Here is a 19,521-nt window from a genome sequence, read left to right as displayed (position 1 = left end):
GGGGTTTTTTTCTAACTCCTGTCCTTTGTGATCAACAGCCTGGTTGCAATGGTTCTTGTTTGGGTTGAAGACATTTGCTCTTGGAAATATGGTCACGTGCTTTCCAACAGCCTCCTGGGCACTTTCTCATGGAGACTTCAGGGAGTCACTTTACAAGGTGGCCGCAATTTGTTCTTTGGGCTTCTTTCTGATTCGAGGAAATAGAAGGGAAATCTCAGATGTTACTGAGCCATGTTGCACGAGACGGGGAGGAGTGATATCTTTAGGGTTTAGTTCAAAGTTTCAATGTTTCTGTCTGTTGAAGATGACTTGTAAGAGACTGTAAGAAGCAATAACGCTAAGTCAAGGAGATGAAGAAAGGGAGGGGTAAATTTTATACATACAATCAGAGTGCTATATTTATAGACATTATTTATTCTCATACTTGTATTTTTTCTTACGGTACTGGAAGGCAAGGAAATAATTACCCTGTGCTGGAAACTATATGAATTTTGGAAGATAATTTTCTTGTTAGAACTCTTATTAAATGGTTTATCTGTAATTAATGTTCACATTCTATCTGTATAATCTCAATTATAGATTTTATTGTTAAATTAATCTTTGTTCCTTCTTGCTTTCCTGCTTACTTGATGGCTTTTGTGTTTTATCATAAAACATTTAATCAATAATACGCTGTAATTGCTTTCCAACTCACACAAAAGGAAGCAAAAGGAATGTGTCTGGTTAAGATAAAGGCTTTTCGTTCATTACAGCACAAAACCTAAGGACAGAAGCAAAGTTTAACAGCAAATTTGAAGCAAAATTTAAAATAGAACAGTATCAGCTGTAAAGTATTAATTTTCTTTTCACTTACACTAGATAATATTGCAGCATTTGTATTACCTCAGAATATATTAGCTTGTCCTACTGAGCAGTAATAATTGATTTATTTTATTTTTCTTCTCTCCACTAAAGGTCATTGAGAGTTTTGCATACCATACCACATTATGGTCCTCCAGCACCCTCTAGTTGTAAAATTCTGCCTGTTGACAATGAGGTGCAAATGTAAAACTGTACAAGCAGTATAGGATGTTACTTGATAGTGATAATACAAAGAAAAATAATATTAATAAATTAAAAATCAATGGACATAAAGTCACTGGGCAACTGTAGAAATTTGCCATGCAGTATGAATTTAAAATCGTAGAAATTAAGACGTTCAAGTAGTAGCAAAGGTGAGGCTCATGAAGAACACATTAGTAACTAGATTAACTAGTCATGATGTCTGAACAAACTGCATGGCAGCAAAATCTGTTTCTGAGGGAGAGACCATCTGTGTTTCAGCTGACATTTACTTTAAGTTCTTCTGTTCACTGGTATGAGAGTTACGAATTTCTGTTTTACCTTTAATATAATCCCCAGTATTTCCTTGGCTCTTAAAGACTGAGGGATAGTATCCAAACAGTTCTTCCCTTTCTTTCATGGCGTTATGGGCATTTAGATATCTTTGTATTTCAAACTTTTAAAACATGTTCAGACACTGCATCGGGAATTTCCATGGAGTTTAATTAATTCATTTCTTCAGTGCATCCGCAGATTTAAGCTACACAATAAGTATGGATGTGACTTGAAAAGTGTATCAGCTGCTATGATTTAACTGCCTGTTAGGATGTGTGAAATGTACTGTGTGGAGAAATCCACATGTTAACTTTCTCATGCTGGTTCGCTTCATGTTTGACACCTGGTTGTGGGAGCAGCTCTGTAGTGGGTTTTGGTACCTCCTCTTTTTTTCAGTCTCACAGTAATTCTAGCTGAGAAGGTGTGTGTGAGCATTCTGTCTTTCGAGTGAGGAAGGGAATTTATTCCTGTAAGTGCAGTGTACAGAAAATGGACCACCTAGAAACATTGCCAAGCAGCTTTCATTCTTCAAAGCCTTCCAATTAATTTGGACTTGGTAACAGGAAATGTGTGGATAAAGGGAGAGCATCTTCAGTGCCCTATTTCCCATTAAAGACAAAGTCGTAACACTGCCTTTTGGAGTAGTTTCAATGAGCATGACCACAGAGATTGATCTGGCTGCATAATCATTTTGAAGGAAATGCACTTACAAGTAATCTTAATTTGAAAATATTTCACTCTGAAGAGAGACAATAACTTACTTAAGCAGTCTGTCAGAGCTGTTAAGGTAATCTGTTAAAAGACATTATAATACAGTTGAGACCATTGCTCTCTTCTTCAATTAAAGCAGCTTACCGTTATGGTTACTGGATGGCTGGTGCAGAGGATATTTATAGAGTGGGTAACAATAAATTATTTATTTTCAAGGGAATGCAACCTGAATATATATGCAATGTCAAGTGATTTTTCAGGCTACAGAGATAGCGTAGTGCTGAAATGAGTACAAATGTGGTGTGTAGCAGGCAAGGGAATGATAGGACACTGTTACTTGATGCTTCACTGTACTAATTCCAGGATCAGAGAAGATAACGTGGAAAGAAAAAGAAATTCAGATAGAGACTGAATAATAGTTTTGTTTGTGTCTACAATTTAACTTAATTGTCTAACAATTTAACTGCTCTGTATAATGATGTTACCTTTCTTTATAACTACAAATCATTAATTGAAAAAAGGAAAATTAAGCTTATCTGTGGTGCCAGACATACAGAAATTAGTTCTTTTCATATGAAGCTCTAGACTTAAATAAACAATGGACTATACAGAAAGCAGTATGCAGTTTTAAAGACATAAAATTCTCATTGTTGTGGTTTTATCTCTACTGTTCTATCAAATTGATCTGAAACAATCTGTGCTGCTTGCAGCACTCCCTCATGTTTTGCCTTACTCAGGAAAGTTGCTCACCCCTCTACCTCCCAGCACCTGTTCTCATTCCATCAGTGGCAATAGTAGGCATTTAAAACACAGATTACATGGCTATTTTGCAATCTTTCTGAAAGTCCTTCATATTGCTATGAATATGTCCACACTGCAGCCACTAAAATGTCTGAGGCTAATGCAGGCTTAGCCAAATTAGCTTCAAACTATCTAGATTGGGGATGGCTGGCAATGTAGCCATGGTAACAGCAAGCTCCGGCTGGGAAGCCTACCTGCTGCAGTTGGAAATGCAGAAATAGACCATGATGCTAACCCCCACAAAGCTATTATGCTCATACAGTTGGTTTATAGTTAGCTCCTGTGGGTGTTCATCATCCCATGCCTATAAAATGTAGGCGTGTGCTGTATGACGCACCCTGTGCTAGAACGGAATTATTTCTTCCCACTGGTGATGTGGAAGATGCCACTGTAAAACATTCTCTCCTTGAATCTTGATGACATACAGGAGTTGTGACATATTTAGTTCCATGTACTGACAAGAGTGTGCACCACACAGTAGGGCCAAAAATGAAACTCATTTTCCCTAAGCAATCTGCATGTAAAAGATTGAGTTGGAGTGGCGCACCTGAGCATGAATGTGGTTTCCTTTTGAGTCTAGGTCATAAGCTGTCCCTTTTGCACATTTAAAGAGCCATCCTGTTTAAAGTCCCTGCCTCTAATCGTAGATGTTAGATCATAAGCTTTGAAATTAATAATGACACTAAAGAAACTAGTGAGGCTAATGAGACTAAGACTTTAGAAGTCTTATTTGGCTTTCAGGTTGTCCATGGAGGTCAACCCTCATTTTGAGGGGCACTGATTGCTTTTCAACAGGGTGTTTCTCAGCACAGCAGTGCCTATGAGCATTCTGGAGCACAGCATTGACTGACTCTCTCCAAACAGCGAGGGAGTCATGCCCAGTATATAAACTGGAGATCTGGCTTGAAGGGACCAATTGCTGCTCGTGGATGAGCTGGGCATTGGTCAGCTGGTGGTAAGCAACTGTCCTTTGCATTACTGACCTTTGTTATTTTTTAGTTTTGTCTCTCTGTTATTTCCCTTTTTGTTATTACCATTGTTAGTAATATTAGTATTATATTGATTAATTATTAAACTGTTCTTATCTCAACCCATGGGTTTTACCTTTTTGCTGATTCCCCTCCACCATCCCATTACAGGGAGGTGGTGGTGAAAGAGCAGCTGTGTGGTACTTAGTTGGCAGCTGGGCTTCAACTATAACACCACCTGATGAGTTCTTCAGGCTGTGACAGTGGATAGTGCGGGGTTTTTCATATATATCTGTATATGTTGTTTCTGTCTAAGAATATCCACTGTGGAAGTGATTTTTCGCTTTATGAAGCAAACTCAAGAGGTTTTGGGGCCCAAGAAACCCTGCTGAGTATAGCAGGTCAAGTTGTTGTACCATTGCTGCCTTGAAAAACCTTTCAACTCAGAGGAATCCTTCTCTAGCACCATAAATTGCAAGAAAAATCTTTGCTGAAACTGTGACTGCTGCTGAGAGGAAAAGCTGTGTGTAGGCAGCTTCCACCTTCTTTCACTGTAGCGTACATCATGATAATCAATAGCACTGTTTAGCTTTTCCATTCTGCAAAGCACTCTTTCTATTAAGACTGAGTTATTTCCTTAGCAATACACTTCAGCTGTCCTACCTTTCATCTTCGTACAGTCAGAGCAAAGATCATGTGTTTGATGTTGACGGAGTTCATGAAGGCAAGCTAGTGTTGATGTTCAAGAACAGATGAACGGTGATATGCGAGAAGGCCTGGGACTCCCTTGATTCTCAAGTTTTAACATCGCCTGTGTTATCCCATTTCAGTTACATCCCTATAACTCAGAATATTGTGTTGTTTGGATAACATCTCACAACCTGCATTATATTTTCAAGTTAAGTGTATTGAATCATTAATTTCTTGTCAAAAGCAGAATACAAAAAAGAGTAGTCCGTGTGACATTTTTTAAAATGTTGATTTCCTCTGTTAACCTTAAAACTTGCATTTGACCTAAAGGCTAGGGAAATACATTTCTCAGTGCTCAATAAGCCTTACATTGTCATAAGAGATTTATCAGTGTCTCAGACAGGCTCGTTCTTTCAGATTAATTTGTTTGTTTCTTTGACTCCCAAAGGCCAGCTCACTGGAAAACATTAATTCAAAGATTGGCTATTTCAAGGCATACTACTGACGGGAACTGACTGTAAAGACTAATGTTTTTGAACAATCACACTCCAGCATCAGTCTCTGCTTTTGACAAAGCCTGTCTTCCTACCTGCTCCTGCTTCTGACAAATCCTGTTTAGCTTCAGCCTACTGAAGGGTGTAAAATCTTCATAGGCTTTTCAAAATACCTGTCTGATTGTGTCAGCTTCTGAGGCAGCTCTGCTTCCATTCCTCTTCTCAATGTGCTCTAGGATCAGGCTATTACAGAAACAGTCTTTTTTCAAGCAAATACAAATGATATAGAGCATCTACTGTGAGCTACAATCTACTTCATAGAGTTAAACTTTAGATTTTATTTATTAATTATTTGTATTTTCTAGTTGGTTATTTTCCTGAAGTGGATGATTCCTAAATAAATTAATTTCTTAAATGAATGAATGAATGTGCCCAACAGCAGGAGAGGATCACATTGGACCCACTTGATTTCTCTAGACTTAAAGCTCTTTGCAGTGGTCTTAAAGCCAGGAAGGGTTCAGAGGATTTACTACTGCTTAATCCATTCTGGTTGCCTTACAGAAGCGCAAAGGCAAGACCCCCTCCCTGTGTAGGACCTGCCTTATGTGGCTGCATTCAATGCAACCTGGCCAAAGGAAAACACAGCAAGGCTTCCCAAACTCCACGCCTTTGCAATAATGTGTTCATCACGTTCTCCATTTGATGAGTTTTCTTGTGACAGAGAGGCACTTTATTTAGAAAAATAACAACAGCGGTGCCATAGTAATATTCCCAGAAACTGCAGTTTCATGGGAGATTTTACACCACTACTGTGGAATATTGAATATTATGAATTTCACCATGGGAGATTTTAAACAGAAAATGCATAACCAAGTTGTCAGCACTTTATTATCTGTTACCCACAAGCACAGCTTTATTGCTTTATTTATCATATGTTTCCATATTGTTCCCATTTCAGGAACAGTATTTTAAAAAGAGAATTTTTCTAAACTTATGAATTATTGAAGTATATTGTAGTTTACCCTACTTTTTTCCATGGGAATATAGAAAAGAGTGTATTTTACATTACAGTGCTCTTGCAGCAAGTTTACTGGTCTCTGAGAAGAAAGTCTTGATGAAATTAAATAAGTGGAAAAAAATTTTCATGGAGTGTGCAAATGAAACAGTCAGGAATAAATCCATTTATGCAAAACTCACGCTGGGAGTCTGATGAGCTTTGACAATTGGAATAAATTATTCTGGCTGAAAGGAGATTCCAGACTGAAAACAGGACAACGCTGAATCTTTCAACAGGTTTCATTTCTCAGCTGAAAAGGAAAATGTAACTTTATAGAAAAGACTGGGTAGTCTTGTCCATCCTGATCTCATATCTGCCCCTATCCAGCACGCTCTCCTGTAATATGGTCTTTCTGCCAGTTCATGCTGCAAGAATCCAATTGATGAAATTCTTTCTTCTCTGACCAAGCAGCAAGAAGACTGCTGTTAGTTGACTGGCACATGGTGCATGGCTGAAGGCATGGCTCCATACACAGCGTAAGTTTGAACGTTGTACATAAGTGATGGTCTGCAGCTAAACACATTATCCAGTAGCTAAAACGAGCCGGGTGTCCCTTCCGCAGATCTCCTGTGCAAGTTTGGTAGACTATTTCCTCTATTTTCTTCTGTTTCTCTGCATCAAATGATAGATGATAACAAGGCGGCTTTCCTCTCTGCACCGAGTGCCTTTTGTTTAGATCGGACGTGTCCAGGACGAAAAATAATCTGTTGCTATATGTTGTACACTGCCTTAAGGCATTATTATAAAGCATACAAATAGCAATAAAAATTACTTCAGGCATTGTTAATCATAGATTCAGTGGTATACAGTACTGACATCTGTATCTGTCTTCTCCCAGCCTTAACATTTCTGGAAGTAGTCTGGGTCTGAATTCAAGTAACTGATATTCTCTCTCATTTACATTGCTTTTACTTTTTAGTTCTTCCTGATTTACTCTCAGAGGAGAATCAAGCCCACTGCATGTGTGCATTCTTCCCTTTAATATTACTCCTTTCTGATATCTAAAAAGGATTCTAAAAACAACCTCACAGTTTCCTCCTTGGATCCAAATTCTGCAGAAGAATCTGCAGAATAACAAAGAAGTTGTATCTTTTAAAACTGTACATTTATTCATTTATAATTTAGTGTATAAGCATGCATATCCATATTTAATATAATGGCATTCTTAGGACTAAGCCTTCATCAAAACAGTTTGTCAGAATTTAATAACTTACCAGTGTTTTCCCTTTCCATTATTATCATTATTATGGTCATGATTATGATTATTATTATTATTATTATGTTTGGCAAGTATTTTCAAAGTACATTCATATCATACCATGGTTTTTTTCAGTTCTCTGTAAAATACATGATCTGTGCCATGGCACAGAGTGAGCCGTGGGATATTAAATCACATACTGGAGTAGCTCCTTCAATTGCAAGCTCAGAACCAGTGTTGTCACATATAATGTGATCAACAAATACTCTTTTTTAGAGAAAAACTTGGATCGGTTGGTATCCAATATCTTACTAGAGTATTCATTAATGTTATCAATGCCATATGGTAATTAATCAGTATATTACATTAATTACTACTAAATAAATTAATAAAACAGATACTGGAAAATGTGGGTATCTTTCCTGGGGTTTGTTAGCAAAATCCTTGAGGTGGGAAGCTCATATTAGGTGGTTCAGTCTCTCATTTGGAAGATAACAAACCAGCAGCAGTGTAGATATAATCACCTAGTTCGTACACAGGGAGCTAAGAATGAATGCCACACATCTGTCTGATCAACTTACTCTTGCTTAGTGCCTTCTCCTGGATGGAGTGGAAGCCCAGCACTGCTTTTGGCAGAAAGCAGGGTTTTCTTTCATGGTTGACATTCAAAAGCAAAGGAATGCAGGACCCCATGAAGAGTGGTATTTCCAATCCATTTAACTTCACAGCCATTTCATGGGATGTGACTGTAATTGATTATCTGTATGTATCACATAATTATTTGTCAATAACACCAGATTGTCTGTTCTTCTAATGAGGCACTGTATTGAGATGAGTTATAATTAATAAAATTATAAAATAATCAGATGATGAATAGAGGAAATTCCGCTCTGAAGGATAACATTTATAGTCCAGACATTTTTTATGTGCAGTGTTGCAATAGCTGTGAAGAAGTAATACTGCATTCCGCTGTCTTGTTCAACAGTGGCACTCAGAGTGCTGGTGAGATCTGTGATTTTCCCTAACTGCCTCAAATAACCCGACTCTTATCACTGTAAAGAAAATCTGAACTGCTACTATTCTGGTATGAAAACATCAATAAGAACCAGATGTTTCTGGATACATGCTTGAGGCCAGAATTTTCTGATCTCTTTCTATTTCCCTTGCTTTTTCTAAAGGAGGTGCCTTGTATGGTCTGGGTAAGCTCATTTCATTGCCTTTGGCGTTTATTTGCTATAGCTGACCAACTTCTAAATAATACTAAAACCACAGGGCACCCAGCAGAATACAGGCAGAATGCTGGTGAAGGTTCTCCTCCAGAAAATGCCTTTCAGTACTCATGTTTACTTCAGATACCATCAGCGAAGACTTTTTATAATTTTAGTTATAGAAAGTGAGTTTGATAGATCATGTTAGCAGACTTGTTTCATTTAACAGAAAGACATAAATGCTGTATTCACAGTAGCAATAGCTGGTTCTCATAGGTTGGGCACAATCAGGACTTACGAGAGAGGATGGGTCCCTGTTGGAGCGTGCCTGCCATTGGTCCGCTTATTATAGAGTGCATAAACCCGTTGTCTGTCCTTAGGTAGTTTTTCTTTGTAGCTGGTTTAGACCCAGGACAGCAATGTTTCTAAGTTTAAGGTGAGGTGGTTGTGCACTCTACCATCTTTGAACCACCTTTGAAACCCCATCAGCTTGTCTCTTTCATTGTAAGCCCTTGATGCATTCCTTGTGCTGTGTACATTGACCTGTAATGAAAGGAAACTGTAAATTTCAAATTGTTCAGAACCCAGCTATCTGCACACATCATCTCTGTGCATATGTCTTACTAAGGCAATGCAACTGGCGAAGATTAAAGTAAATCCCATATTAAAGTGGCAACTACACAGACTCCAGTAATGTTCTAGCACTTAATCTGTATAAGACAACTTGCCATTAAACACAAATTATGTTTCAGTAAAGACAAGCAGTGTCATTTAGGTTGTATTTAATGCCACAGATATTAAGCAGAATTTTTTCTACTATAAGCTCTGCTATAAAAACCTATATTTAAAGCAATTACACAGTTAGAATAATGTTATTTCTGTGCATTTACTACGATGTAGATGTATTTCTAGTTCAAAGTATGTAATTAAGTGCCTCATAAGAATTGTTTCTTTTTTTCTTACATTTCTGCTTTGGTTTTGTTTTGGGTTTTTTTCCCCTGCTGTAAAAACTTGCCATTAACACCACACTATCACAATTAATCTCTGGGAAGATAAGCCTATGCAGAGGTGAAAGTAAAAATATCTCTTATCTGTGCTGTGAACTAGTTCTGGGACTGAGCAACTGGAGTGGTGTTTCAGAACTAAAAATAAACTTCTGTTGAGCACAACTGTGCACATTTCCATGATAACCTGAGTGAGCTGTTTCTTGACAAAACGATTTTCTCAAAATAAAGATTATTGATGCCAAAGAAGTAAAGGTGAGCCCAAAAGATATTTCTGTTGCTGCAAGATCATAGTGATAAGGACAAGAGATCTGATATTTCACAACAGTCTTTTTAACCTTATATCCTATTTTTGATGGGATTTTTCAAAGAATGGTGTAAAATGCCTGTGGTGGGTAATAGAACAAAAAACCCCACGAAACTTTCTGCCTTTTGGCTATTTCCTGAAGAAAGGAATTATTACCTTGTCTCATGCAATTCTATCCATTCCTCTCACTTATTTTATTTTTAGTGTTGCTAAGTGCTTCAGCTCTCTAGTATAATTTCTGTAACAGCACAATGTGTCTTACTCATTAGTGTCATAAAATACATTAACATTTGCTCAAGTGTTTTTTGTATGATAGATATAATGTTGGGGTTTTTTTTAATGAAAACTAACAAGGAACTTTTGATCAGTGTTTAATCTCTTACTCACTGTAGCTTGAATTTCCCTTTATTTTAGTATTGACAGAATCCCTGACAAACTTATAAAATTATAAAATGCAATGTAATAACACAACCATTTTTAAACTAAATCTAGATCATGAAGAGCTCTCTTTTTAAAATAAGTGTTTATTATTCTACATTTTATATTAAAAAAAAAAAGGAATAAAACCCACAGCTTTACATAATTTGCTTATAAATGAATGTATGACCTAATTTTCTGTTACCTGCGGGCACATGAAACTTTAGTACACTGCCAGTTTAGCGTAAAGTGACTTTACACTACTTTGGTACTAATACACTTTACACTACTTGGTACTAATGGGAACGTACCTTCTGATACTTCTGCAAGATTCAAAAGGGAAACACCCCTACAGAAGAAGAAAAATGGATGTTTTATCTACTCTCTTGGTGACCACAGTGAATTTTTTTCTACTTTACTGTAGAGGGAGCTGAAAAGAAGGCTGTTGCCATCATACATCTCACTACATTGACAGCCAGCCAAATTGCATGTGCTCTACTAGCTTAGAAGGCGGTATCACAGCCTCGGGGACAGAGGTGACATACCGCCCTTTCCCCTCCCCTAGTGTGTCTCATGACCCATTTGGTCTCCAGGCCAAAAGCAGGGTTAACACTAGTGTTGTCATTGCAGCTTTTCTGTTTCTTCAAAGAGCTCTTGGCCTCAAAGCCTTGATCATACAGATACTGTTTCAGACAAAAAGTTAAGTCAGAGAGATTTACTCCTGCACTGTGGAATCTTTTCAGAAGCTGTTTCACTTCAATTAAGGAGTTTAGCGTAAAAGTTAGGGGTTCATTAGTTATGCTGTAGTGAAAAGCATCTTTGCAAAGCTTGTGTGAATGTTATCCTGAATCCTGTGCAAGGTCGTAAAACAAATTACAGTATTGACTAGCAGTGCAATACCACTGTCAGAACTTCCATTCTCTACAGGAGTTCAACATTCATTAACTGACTTTACCTTGTCAGGACACAAAAAGAAGTCAAGTCCCTGACATGCATTGACCTTGTCAAGGTATCAGATTCGCGACAGGTTCAAAATCTGAAAAGATCAGCTGATTTCTCCAGGTTTCTAAGGTAGGTGGAGCAGGCTTATATTTATGGATAGTTTGAGTTTTTCTGAATGAAACATTAAAATGAGAACTTGCCTTCTCCATGATGAGAATGATCATTACACAGTCCCTTTCTCACAGTCTGGTATCTGTACAATATCCTTGTTCAAAATAATACCTAAGCATACTTACTGCAACCACAGAAACAACTTCCTACAATTTTCATGAAGTTAAATGCAGCCATAAGGAATGTTTGAGCGAGTATATACAAATTTTTTATCATCACTGGTACATTAGCCTTGGGTTTCAATCTGTCTGTGATTTATTGATCTGGACCTGCTCCTCAGTGTAGTCACTTGGAATTCTGAAGATGTGAGATCACTGCATGGTGCTGTGATTGCTGAGGAAGAGAACACCCAGTGGTTTCGTCGGAAATTGCTTCTGTTGTACAGAAAAAAGATCCAAGTCACAAGTGAGTAGAAATAAGAGAATAAGTAACAATAGCATACCCCAGATATGTCATCAGAGAGCGGGCTATAACATTCTTGTCAGCTTGTATTTGCCTTTTAACATTTTAGTGTGTTGTTTATGAATGCAGGGAACTGAGGTGGAGGAGTGATTTGACAGGTACCAGCCGTTTGACAAGTACCATACCTCAGCAGAGTACAGTCCACCAGTATATGAAATCCAATGTCTTTTTCATCTCCAAGGGGCTTTCCAATATGAATAATGAGTAATACATTTCTAACAGGTGACAGAAAAGATGCAAGCCTGCAGAGGAATTTCAGTGATGAAGAATTGACCTGAAAAATGGGTGCAGGGTTCATATTTCAAACATAGATGTCGGCATGGAAAAAGGAACAAGAACATGATAAGAATAAAAAACAGTGCCGAAGTCAAGGCTGGCATTGCTCATGGAACAGATGGGAGAGGTGGCAGATGAAAAGATAGAGGATCAAGGCTGGCTGTTATGGTGTAAAGCAAAAAACCATCACGATTGAACAAGCTGTGCTCCACAGAGGGAATGGGAATGGTAAAATCAAAATAACATGAGAGAAAAAGATTCTGATGGTGATGCTTTGAAAAACCAGATGAAAATCAGGCAAAGAAGGGGACAGCATGAAAAAAGAGAGGTAACAGGTAGGCAGGAAAAAATTAGGACAGGGATAAGAAATGTATTCCTTGGGACTGAGACAAAGCAATGGAAGTGTTTTATATTGTTGGAAGAAAAGAGAAGACCTTGCCAGACAGGAATTACAGATTTAGCACCCACAGTCTAATCTGACAGGGCTCCTTTTATTTTTTCCAGAGCCTTAATAATGTAATAATCTCAGTAGAAAAAAAAAAAAAGTAATCTATAGCAGATTTTCCACACGTATGAATAGTTCAGCACATACCCAAGTGATTTTATCAGCAAAATAAATACAACGTTTTTTGCAAATAGCAAGGATGCAGGTAGCTCAGATAAATACAGTAAATCCCAATTGGCTATAAATTTCTTATAATGGTTAGCTAAGCTAGTAACAAACTGCACTGTCACAGCTACTATACAGCAAAAAGAACTTAAAGTTGTCCAATTATCACTAATTATTTTACATCAGTTATACCACAGGGTAGTGAAGTTGCTTTTTTCACCGTCAGAATCACATAATAGAAGTTAGCATAAGACATTTCTCAGTCTGTGTCACTCCTGGGTATACGTACTGTTAATGGAAACAGTACGTGTTGGCTAATAAGAAGAGGAAGCAGAATGAGCATGGCAGATCAGGATGTACTTTTTATTTTTAAAAAGACTCATGGGATCCAGAATGAACACATGGGACTAAACAATTTAAGAAAGATATGGAACTTGAAACTCTCATACGTATTTCCTCTTTCTTTACATTTAGTGGTATTTGCAAAAGTTCTGCAGATTTCAAAATTCCTAAGACAGCAATCTTTATTTTTTTTTTGGAATGCAAGACTTACTTGATCAGCCACAGAACCAACGGATTCCTATGTTGGTACAGCATTTCTGCATCCTGCAAAATCTGCGGAATTTAAGAAATTTTTACTAATGAAAAAGTAGTAATTCTGAATATAAAACCCAAATATTAATGACATATAAGGCCAGTAGGGACCACTGTAACTATTCAGTCTGAGCTCTTGTAAAGGGCCTTCTTATATTTAACTTTTTCAACAAGAATTTTTAGAAAAGAATCTTGATGTAATTAAACATTTTCCAGGGCTGAGGAATTCAATGCAATTCTCAGTATCTGATTGCTATGGCTAATGGCACATTACTTAAACAGCAAAACAAAAGATAAACTTTATTTCTAATATGATTAATATCAGCATTCAAATACTGTTTTGTTTTTTTTTTACTGCATCCATCTCCTCAAATGCTCTATGTTATCAAAGTCACTTTCCTGAAGCATATGCTCCATGTCACAAAGTCATTCATGAACGATTCTTTTGATGAGTACATGAGGTGATCACTAAATGTTTCTGAGAGCAAGACAAAAACTCCCTGTTCTTCAGCCATTTCTGAGTTTCTTTCCATGTCTCCTGTGCATCTGGTGAAACACTTGCACATTTAGTTGAATTGCAGCCACTGCCTCAAACAGGATTGTGCCAGGATGAATCGCTGAGGAAAGGTTTTCCTGATAAACTCATACTTATTTCTGACTGGTACATATGTTAGCCCTTTCAGCTTCCTCACTAACTTATAGGTTACATTCAGAATGCCATCCATTAGAAGAAACTATTAAATCAAATACAGCCATGACCAAATCCTGCATTCTTTGCACTAAGTAGCAAATCTCTCACAGACTTCTATGGAATCAGGATTAAGCACTTAGCCTTTTTAGGTGTTTGAGATATTATTTGATATCTGGCCTTCTGTCATCTGTCATTGTTTTCATTATTATTACACTGTTATTTTCCTTTCAACAAGTGATTGATGCTTATTATTAACAGTCCTCCTGTTGATGCTTTGTTCAGATTCAAAACTAATGCATTTTTATATGACCTTTTATCATGGATTTGAAAGAATGCATATAACAATCTTCTATTTTTAAGATTTCAGTCCTTACTTACCTCTTGCTAGATCCTTTTCATTTTCTCGTGCAAAAAGTATTGAAAGTGATTCCCAGTAATGTAGTCTGATTTTTTTATGCACAGTGTTAATGAGTATGTCTATTCTTAGTACATGGTCATAAATTACTATCACCTATAAATTTCTTTTTTCTCTTTTGCCTGCTTGCATCTTTTCAATTAGCACAGGACTATTATAAAAAATAAAGAGTTGAAGAAGGCCTTATTTTATTATCGGCATTTTCTCCTGCTATTAAATTCTGATTAAATGTTTTCTTGCTGATTGACTAGTCCACGCTGTCTTTTTGTACTTACTCATCACAGCTGAAATCTTTTCTTTTTCTCTGGCACACCACCAGCAGAATATGGTCACATAATTTGGCATTCTTTCTGCATGTTCTGATATGATGATACAAATCTGGATGCACATACACACACACATTGTGGATGATATATACCCATAAGTTTTTTTTTTTGTTCCACTTAAACTTAAGAAGAAACTTCTTCTCAGTGAGGGTGACGGAACACTGGAACAGGCTGCCCAGGGGGGTTGTGGAGTCTCCTTCTCTGGAGACATTCAAAACCCGCCTGGACACATTCCTGTGTAACCTCATCTAGGTGTTCCTGCTCTGGCAGGGGGATTGTACTAGATGATCTTTTGAGGTCACTTCCAATCTCTAACATACTGTGATACTGTGATACTGTGAAGTACTCACGATTCTGTAATGGAAAAAGATGCATTAGAAAGTCGGCAGCCTGGGTGGTATCAGTTGTGATTGTCATGGCAGTTATTAACTCACCGCAAACAGCGTACAAAACCCTCAGCTGTTATTGGTAATTAACTTCTTACTCATGTCACTTTTATTTTACTTGCCTGCTATGCTATAGGTCCTATGCTGAAGGTCTTTCACTTGAAATATTTTACTATCTAAGCAGATAATGTGTATATCCCCATGAATTATTCTTACTGTCTCTGACAAAAGTCTTGATGTGCATGTGAAATAGCACTGTTCTCTGTGACACATATACGCACAACGTAACCCAACCAACCAAAAAAACCCCAAGCAAACAGCTTACAGATTAAAATCCTTTTTATAACTGTAAAAACTGGGATTCTTCAAGATTTCATTTTTATATTTTGTGTCATCTTAATATTTCTATATTTTAGTTCATTGTGCATCTGTAATGTAAATACTTGTTTGTTTTGTTTGTTGTTTTTTTTTTTGTTTCATCATTAAATATTAAAAGCAATCTTCAAACTGAGATTTTTGCTGCATTTTAATCTCATTTGATATACGTAATGGGATTCTTCAGACTGGGGTGAAAAAAAGTGTGTTTTTTTACTATTTACCTGTGCTCCTGTTAAAGATTGGTAATATTATTGTATTTATTAAAAGCAAATGCCTGCCCATCTCATTGTCTAGGGCATAGTGAGGACAACCTGAACACAAGCTTTCCTCTGATATCTTAATCTACCGATTGTCACAGTGACACTGTTTGTTCCTTTCACAGAATTCAGCTGTCCATTGTACCAAGGGGCACAAAACCTGACCTTTGTGAAGGATGAGGCTGGGGGAGAGAGCAAGGAATGGCTGTAGAGACTCTGCCATGCCACTCAAATAATGTCATGGGGTCTATGAGCTCATGATGTTAAAGTTTTCTCTCTTCTTCAGGATCACCTCATTTTCTGGTGAGAGAGATGACGATGCAGATACAGACAGAAACTAGTACAGAATTTGCTGGTGAAATGACTCAAATGAAACAAAACTCATCATGAATCAGTGATGGGTAAAGGTCCTCAAACTGCCTACTTTCTATGTGTTCAGCATATGTACTTTTACTGATGTCTGAATACCTGAAGCTTCAAGACCCTGCTTTGTATCTAGAAAGGGGAATTCAGACAATTTAATGTTTTTAGTAAAAAAAGGGAGATGCAATGAAAGATTAGTATCCTTTCCTACATGAATATTCCTCATCTTTATTAACAGCAACAACAAAATTACAAATATGCCAGCAAATTAGCATTTAATAGCAAATTCATTGTCACAGTCACAATATCACTATACTGCTTGTTCTTCTATAAGATCTGTGCATGTGTCTGTGCGTGTCTATGTCTCTGTGTGTGTGGTGCATAGCAACAGACTTTGTGCCAACTGAAACATGTTAAATTTAGCTTCCAGTAAATAGTACGTCTAGCTAACATAGCCGGAACCCATCTTGGAAAAAAATCTCCATTATGCATGAAAATGAAATGTCTGAACAGCTTTAAACCTTCCTGCATTATTAACTTTTCTGATTTGGATAGAGAAGTAAAAAAATAGGCTTTTCAGATATACCTACATTGCAAAGTCAACTTGGTGAGGACTAGTGAAATAAATAATAATAAAAATCTAGGAACAAAATGTGGGGTTTTTTGGTTGATTTTTTTTTTTTTTTTTTTTTTTGGGGGGGTGGTAGTGGTGGTGTTGTTGTTATTGTTTCTTTCTTCTTCATTTCAGTTTTCCACATAAGCGAACACCTCCCGCTGTCACAGAGAGAAGTCAGCATGTGATTGATTCATGCCTCTGACTTCCACCCGTTGAAAGGCGCCCAGACGCGAGGGCTCTGCATGCCGGCGGAGGCGTTCGGGCTGAGGTACCCAACTTTAGACACGCTCTTTAGGGGCATCCCGGGGGGCGGTGTGGGAGACAAGATCCCCCCGAGGCAATGGAGCTGGTCCGACCGGATCATGCCCGGAGGCTGCCGCGGACACTGACCCGCACCCGCCACCTCCCACCCCGCCTCTGTCCGTGGTGCTGAAGGCCGGCGGTGGCCGCGCGCGAAGGGGCGGGCACAGCGCGAAGGGGGCGGGAGGGGCGCGCTCCCGCGGGCCTCCGCTGCTCGCGCAGGCGCGCCGCCGCCTCGCCGGGTGCGCCGCCCGCCCGTCCGTTGAGTGCGAGGGAGCGCGGGCGAGCGCGTGTGAGGGCAGGGCCGGGCCGGGCGGCGGGCGCGCTCAGGCAGCACGGGAACACAGCGGCAGCGCCGCCGCTCCACGGCACACGGCCACCCCCGTACGCTCCCTCCCCCAACCTTCCCGTTTATTTCCGGAGCCGGGACGAGGACCGGAGCGGCGGCTGTCGGTGGCGGCAGCAGGTTCTCGCTCCTGCCGTGCTTGCCTTGCTCCTGCCAGCCGCTCGCTCGGAGGATCTAATTAGCTGACGAGCGCGCACCGCGGAGGAGGAGGAGGAGGACGGCGCGGCAGAAAGGGCTGTTTCTGTGGCTTTGTGGATGCTCTACTTTTCCTGGAAATGCAAAAGATTATGCATATTTCTGTCTTCCTGGCGCCCGTGTTGTGGGGATTGATCTGGGGGGTCAATTCTAACAGCATACAGATCGGTAGGTGCCCGCGTGCCGGCGGACCCCGCTCTCCTCCCGCCGGGATCCCGCTCCCTCGCTTCTCGCTCGGGCATTCCTGTCATGTCCAGCCCTACCGCGGTACCGGCCAGGCGCCCGCCGGGTCCTTTCCCGCTGCCGTGGCCAGCCCCTCGGTCGCCGCGGCTGCCGGTGGCTAAATGGACCCGTAGCCGGGATCGCTTCGGCCGCGGTTCCCGAGCCGGTGGAGCTCACTGGTACCCTGGCTGCGGGAGGGGACGCGCCCCCATGCTGCCCGCGCTGCCGTTGCTCCCGCACGTTGATTCCTATGTGTGTGTGTGTTTCCCTGCAGGGGGGCTGTTCCCGAGGGGCGCCGATCAGGAGTACAGCGCGTTTCGGGTCGGGATGGTTCAGTTTTCCACCTCGGAGTTCAGGCTGACCCCACACATCGACAACCTGGAGGTGGCCAACAGCTTCGCCGTCACCAACGCCTGTGAGTAACGGGCGCCGCCAGCCGCTGCGCACGGTGCGCGCCGCCCGGCATCCTGCTAGTACCGGCGGGGCCGGGGCGCCTGCGCACGGCGCGGCGTGGAGAGCCTGTGAGGGGGTCTCTGTGTGAGTGGGATGTGTATTTTGGAGGGAGTGCGGGAGGACGGCGTGCGGGAAGACGGCTCGGCTCCGCACCGCCGCTGCGCAGGTGCGGGAGCCCCCTGTCCCCGTCACCCCCGTGTCTCCCCCCCGGTAAACGTGGCGCGGGGTCTCTCTGCTCCTCCCCAGCCCTCGCACAGGTTTAAAATGGTTCCTGCCGCCCCCGCCCGGCAGCTCTTCCCCGCGCGTTACGTAAGGCTGCGCGCCCGCGGCGCTCTCCGCACCGCTCTCCCACCGCCCGCGGAGCTTTCTCATTAAGCGGGGTGAGCGGGACCGGGGCTCCCTCCAGACAGCAGTCGAGGATTTGCGGGGTGGTCAGCCATTTTACGCCACGCTCCATCACGCCGCCCTTCCGCCTCCCCCGTTGCCGGGAGCCCGCGGCTCCCGCAGGGGCCGTCGTCCGCCGTCGGGCTGCGGTGGGGCTGTGCCCTGGCTCCGCCTCCGGCGAAGCCGGGCCCTGTCGCCCGCGTGCCGCGGGGCTCGGGGCACGTGCGTGGCTCGGGGAGGTGGGGCGGAGCCGCGTTCGCCCCGGCGCGGAGAGGAGAGCCCGCGGGCGGGGGTCCGTGGGTGATGGCGGCCGCCGCTGGGCGGCTGCCCGGCGTTCGGGGTGCTCTGTGACCCTGCAGGAGAGAGGTGGTGAGCGACCGGTCATGCAGTAAGGGGCAGCTGCAACGGCAGCAGCGGGCGCTGCCCGTGCCGGTGATGGGAGCTGTGAGCGTGAAGCAGACGTTCCCAGGGCGAGGGGGAGTGCCCGCCTTCCGCCCCTGAGCCGCCTGGTGTAAAGGAGAGAGCCTGCTCTCGAGATAGCGCTTACTGGCTGCTCAGCGCCGCGCTCTCCCGAGGTGTTTCCCCTTCTCTCCTAGAGAGGTGATTTAAGAGACACTGAATCTGGAGGTTAGCTGTCAGCGGGAGCAATTTCCCGCTATTAACGACTTTTTTTAATTATTGTCGTTTAGCTGCGGTATGGTAGGAGCTGGGGGTGTTGATGAGGGGTGTCTTGACACAGACGCTGGGATAGGTGCAAGCGCTCAACCCAAGAAGCTTTGAGTGGCATGTGTGAGGGTAGAAGGGCATAGTATCCATAGCTGAAGTCAAAAAAGTCAGAGCATGTAGTCAGCCACAGTAAAGGTACTTTGCTAATCTTTGCGAGTTGCCTGGGGAATTCTTGT

General features: G+C 41.3%; 1 protein-coding gene across 2 annotated transcripts in view; it reads left to right on the top strand.

The window, feature by feature from the left end:
- Positions 1-17,640: 17,640 nt before the first annotated feature.
- The window catches only part of GRIA2 (glutamate ionotropic receptor AMPA type subunit 2), a gene marked incomplete at both ends in the record, with an annotated part of 87,975 nt that continues 86,094 nt past the window's right edge, over positions 17,641-19,521 (top strand). For both annotated transcript variants that reach the window (XM_080614307.1, XM_080614306.1), the window contains 2 exons: positions 17,641-17,728; positions 18,057-18,197. In XM_080614307.1, coding sequence (XP_080470433.1) covers positions 17,641-17,728; positions 18,057-18,197 — 229 coding nt within the window. The remainder of the gene's footprint in view (positions 17,729-18,056; positions 18,198-19,521) is intronic.

This window comes from Psittacula echo, assembly GCF_963264785.1.
Source record: "Psittacula echo genome assembly, chromosome: 1".
In the NCBI taxonomy this organism is placed as follows: domain Eukaryota; kingdom Metazoa; phylum Chordata; class Aves; order Psittaciformes; family Psittacidae; genus Psittacula; species Psittacula echo.
Note: the sequence above shows the minus strand (reverse complement) of the source record. Positions and strands in the feature narration are given on the sequence as shown.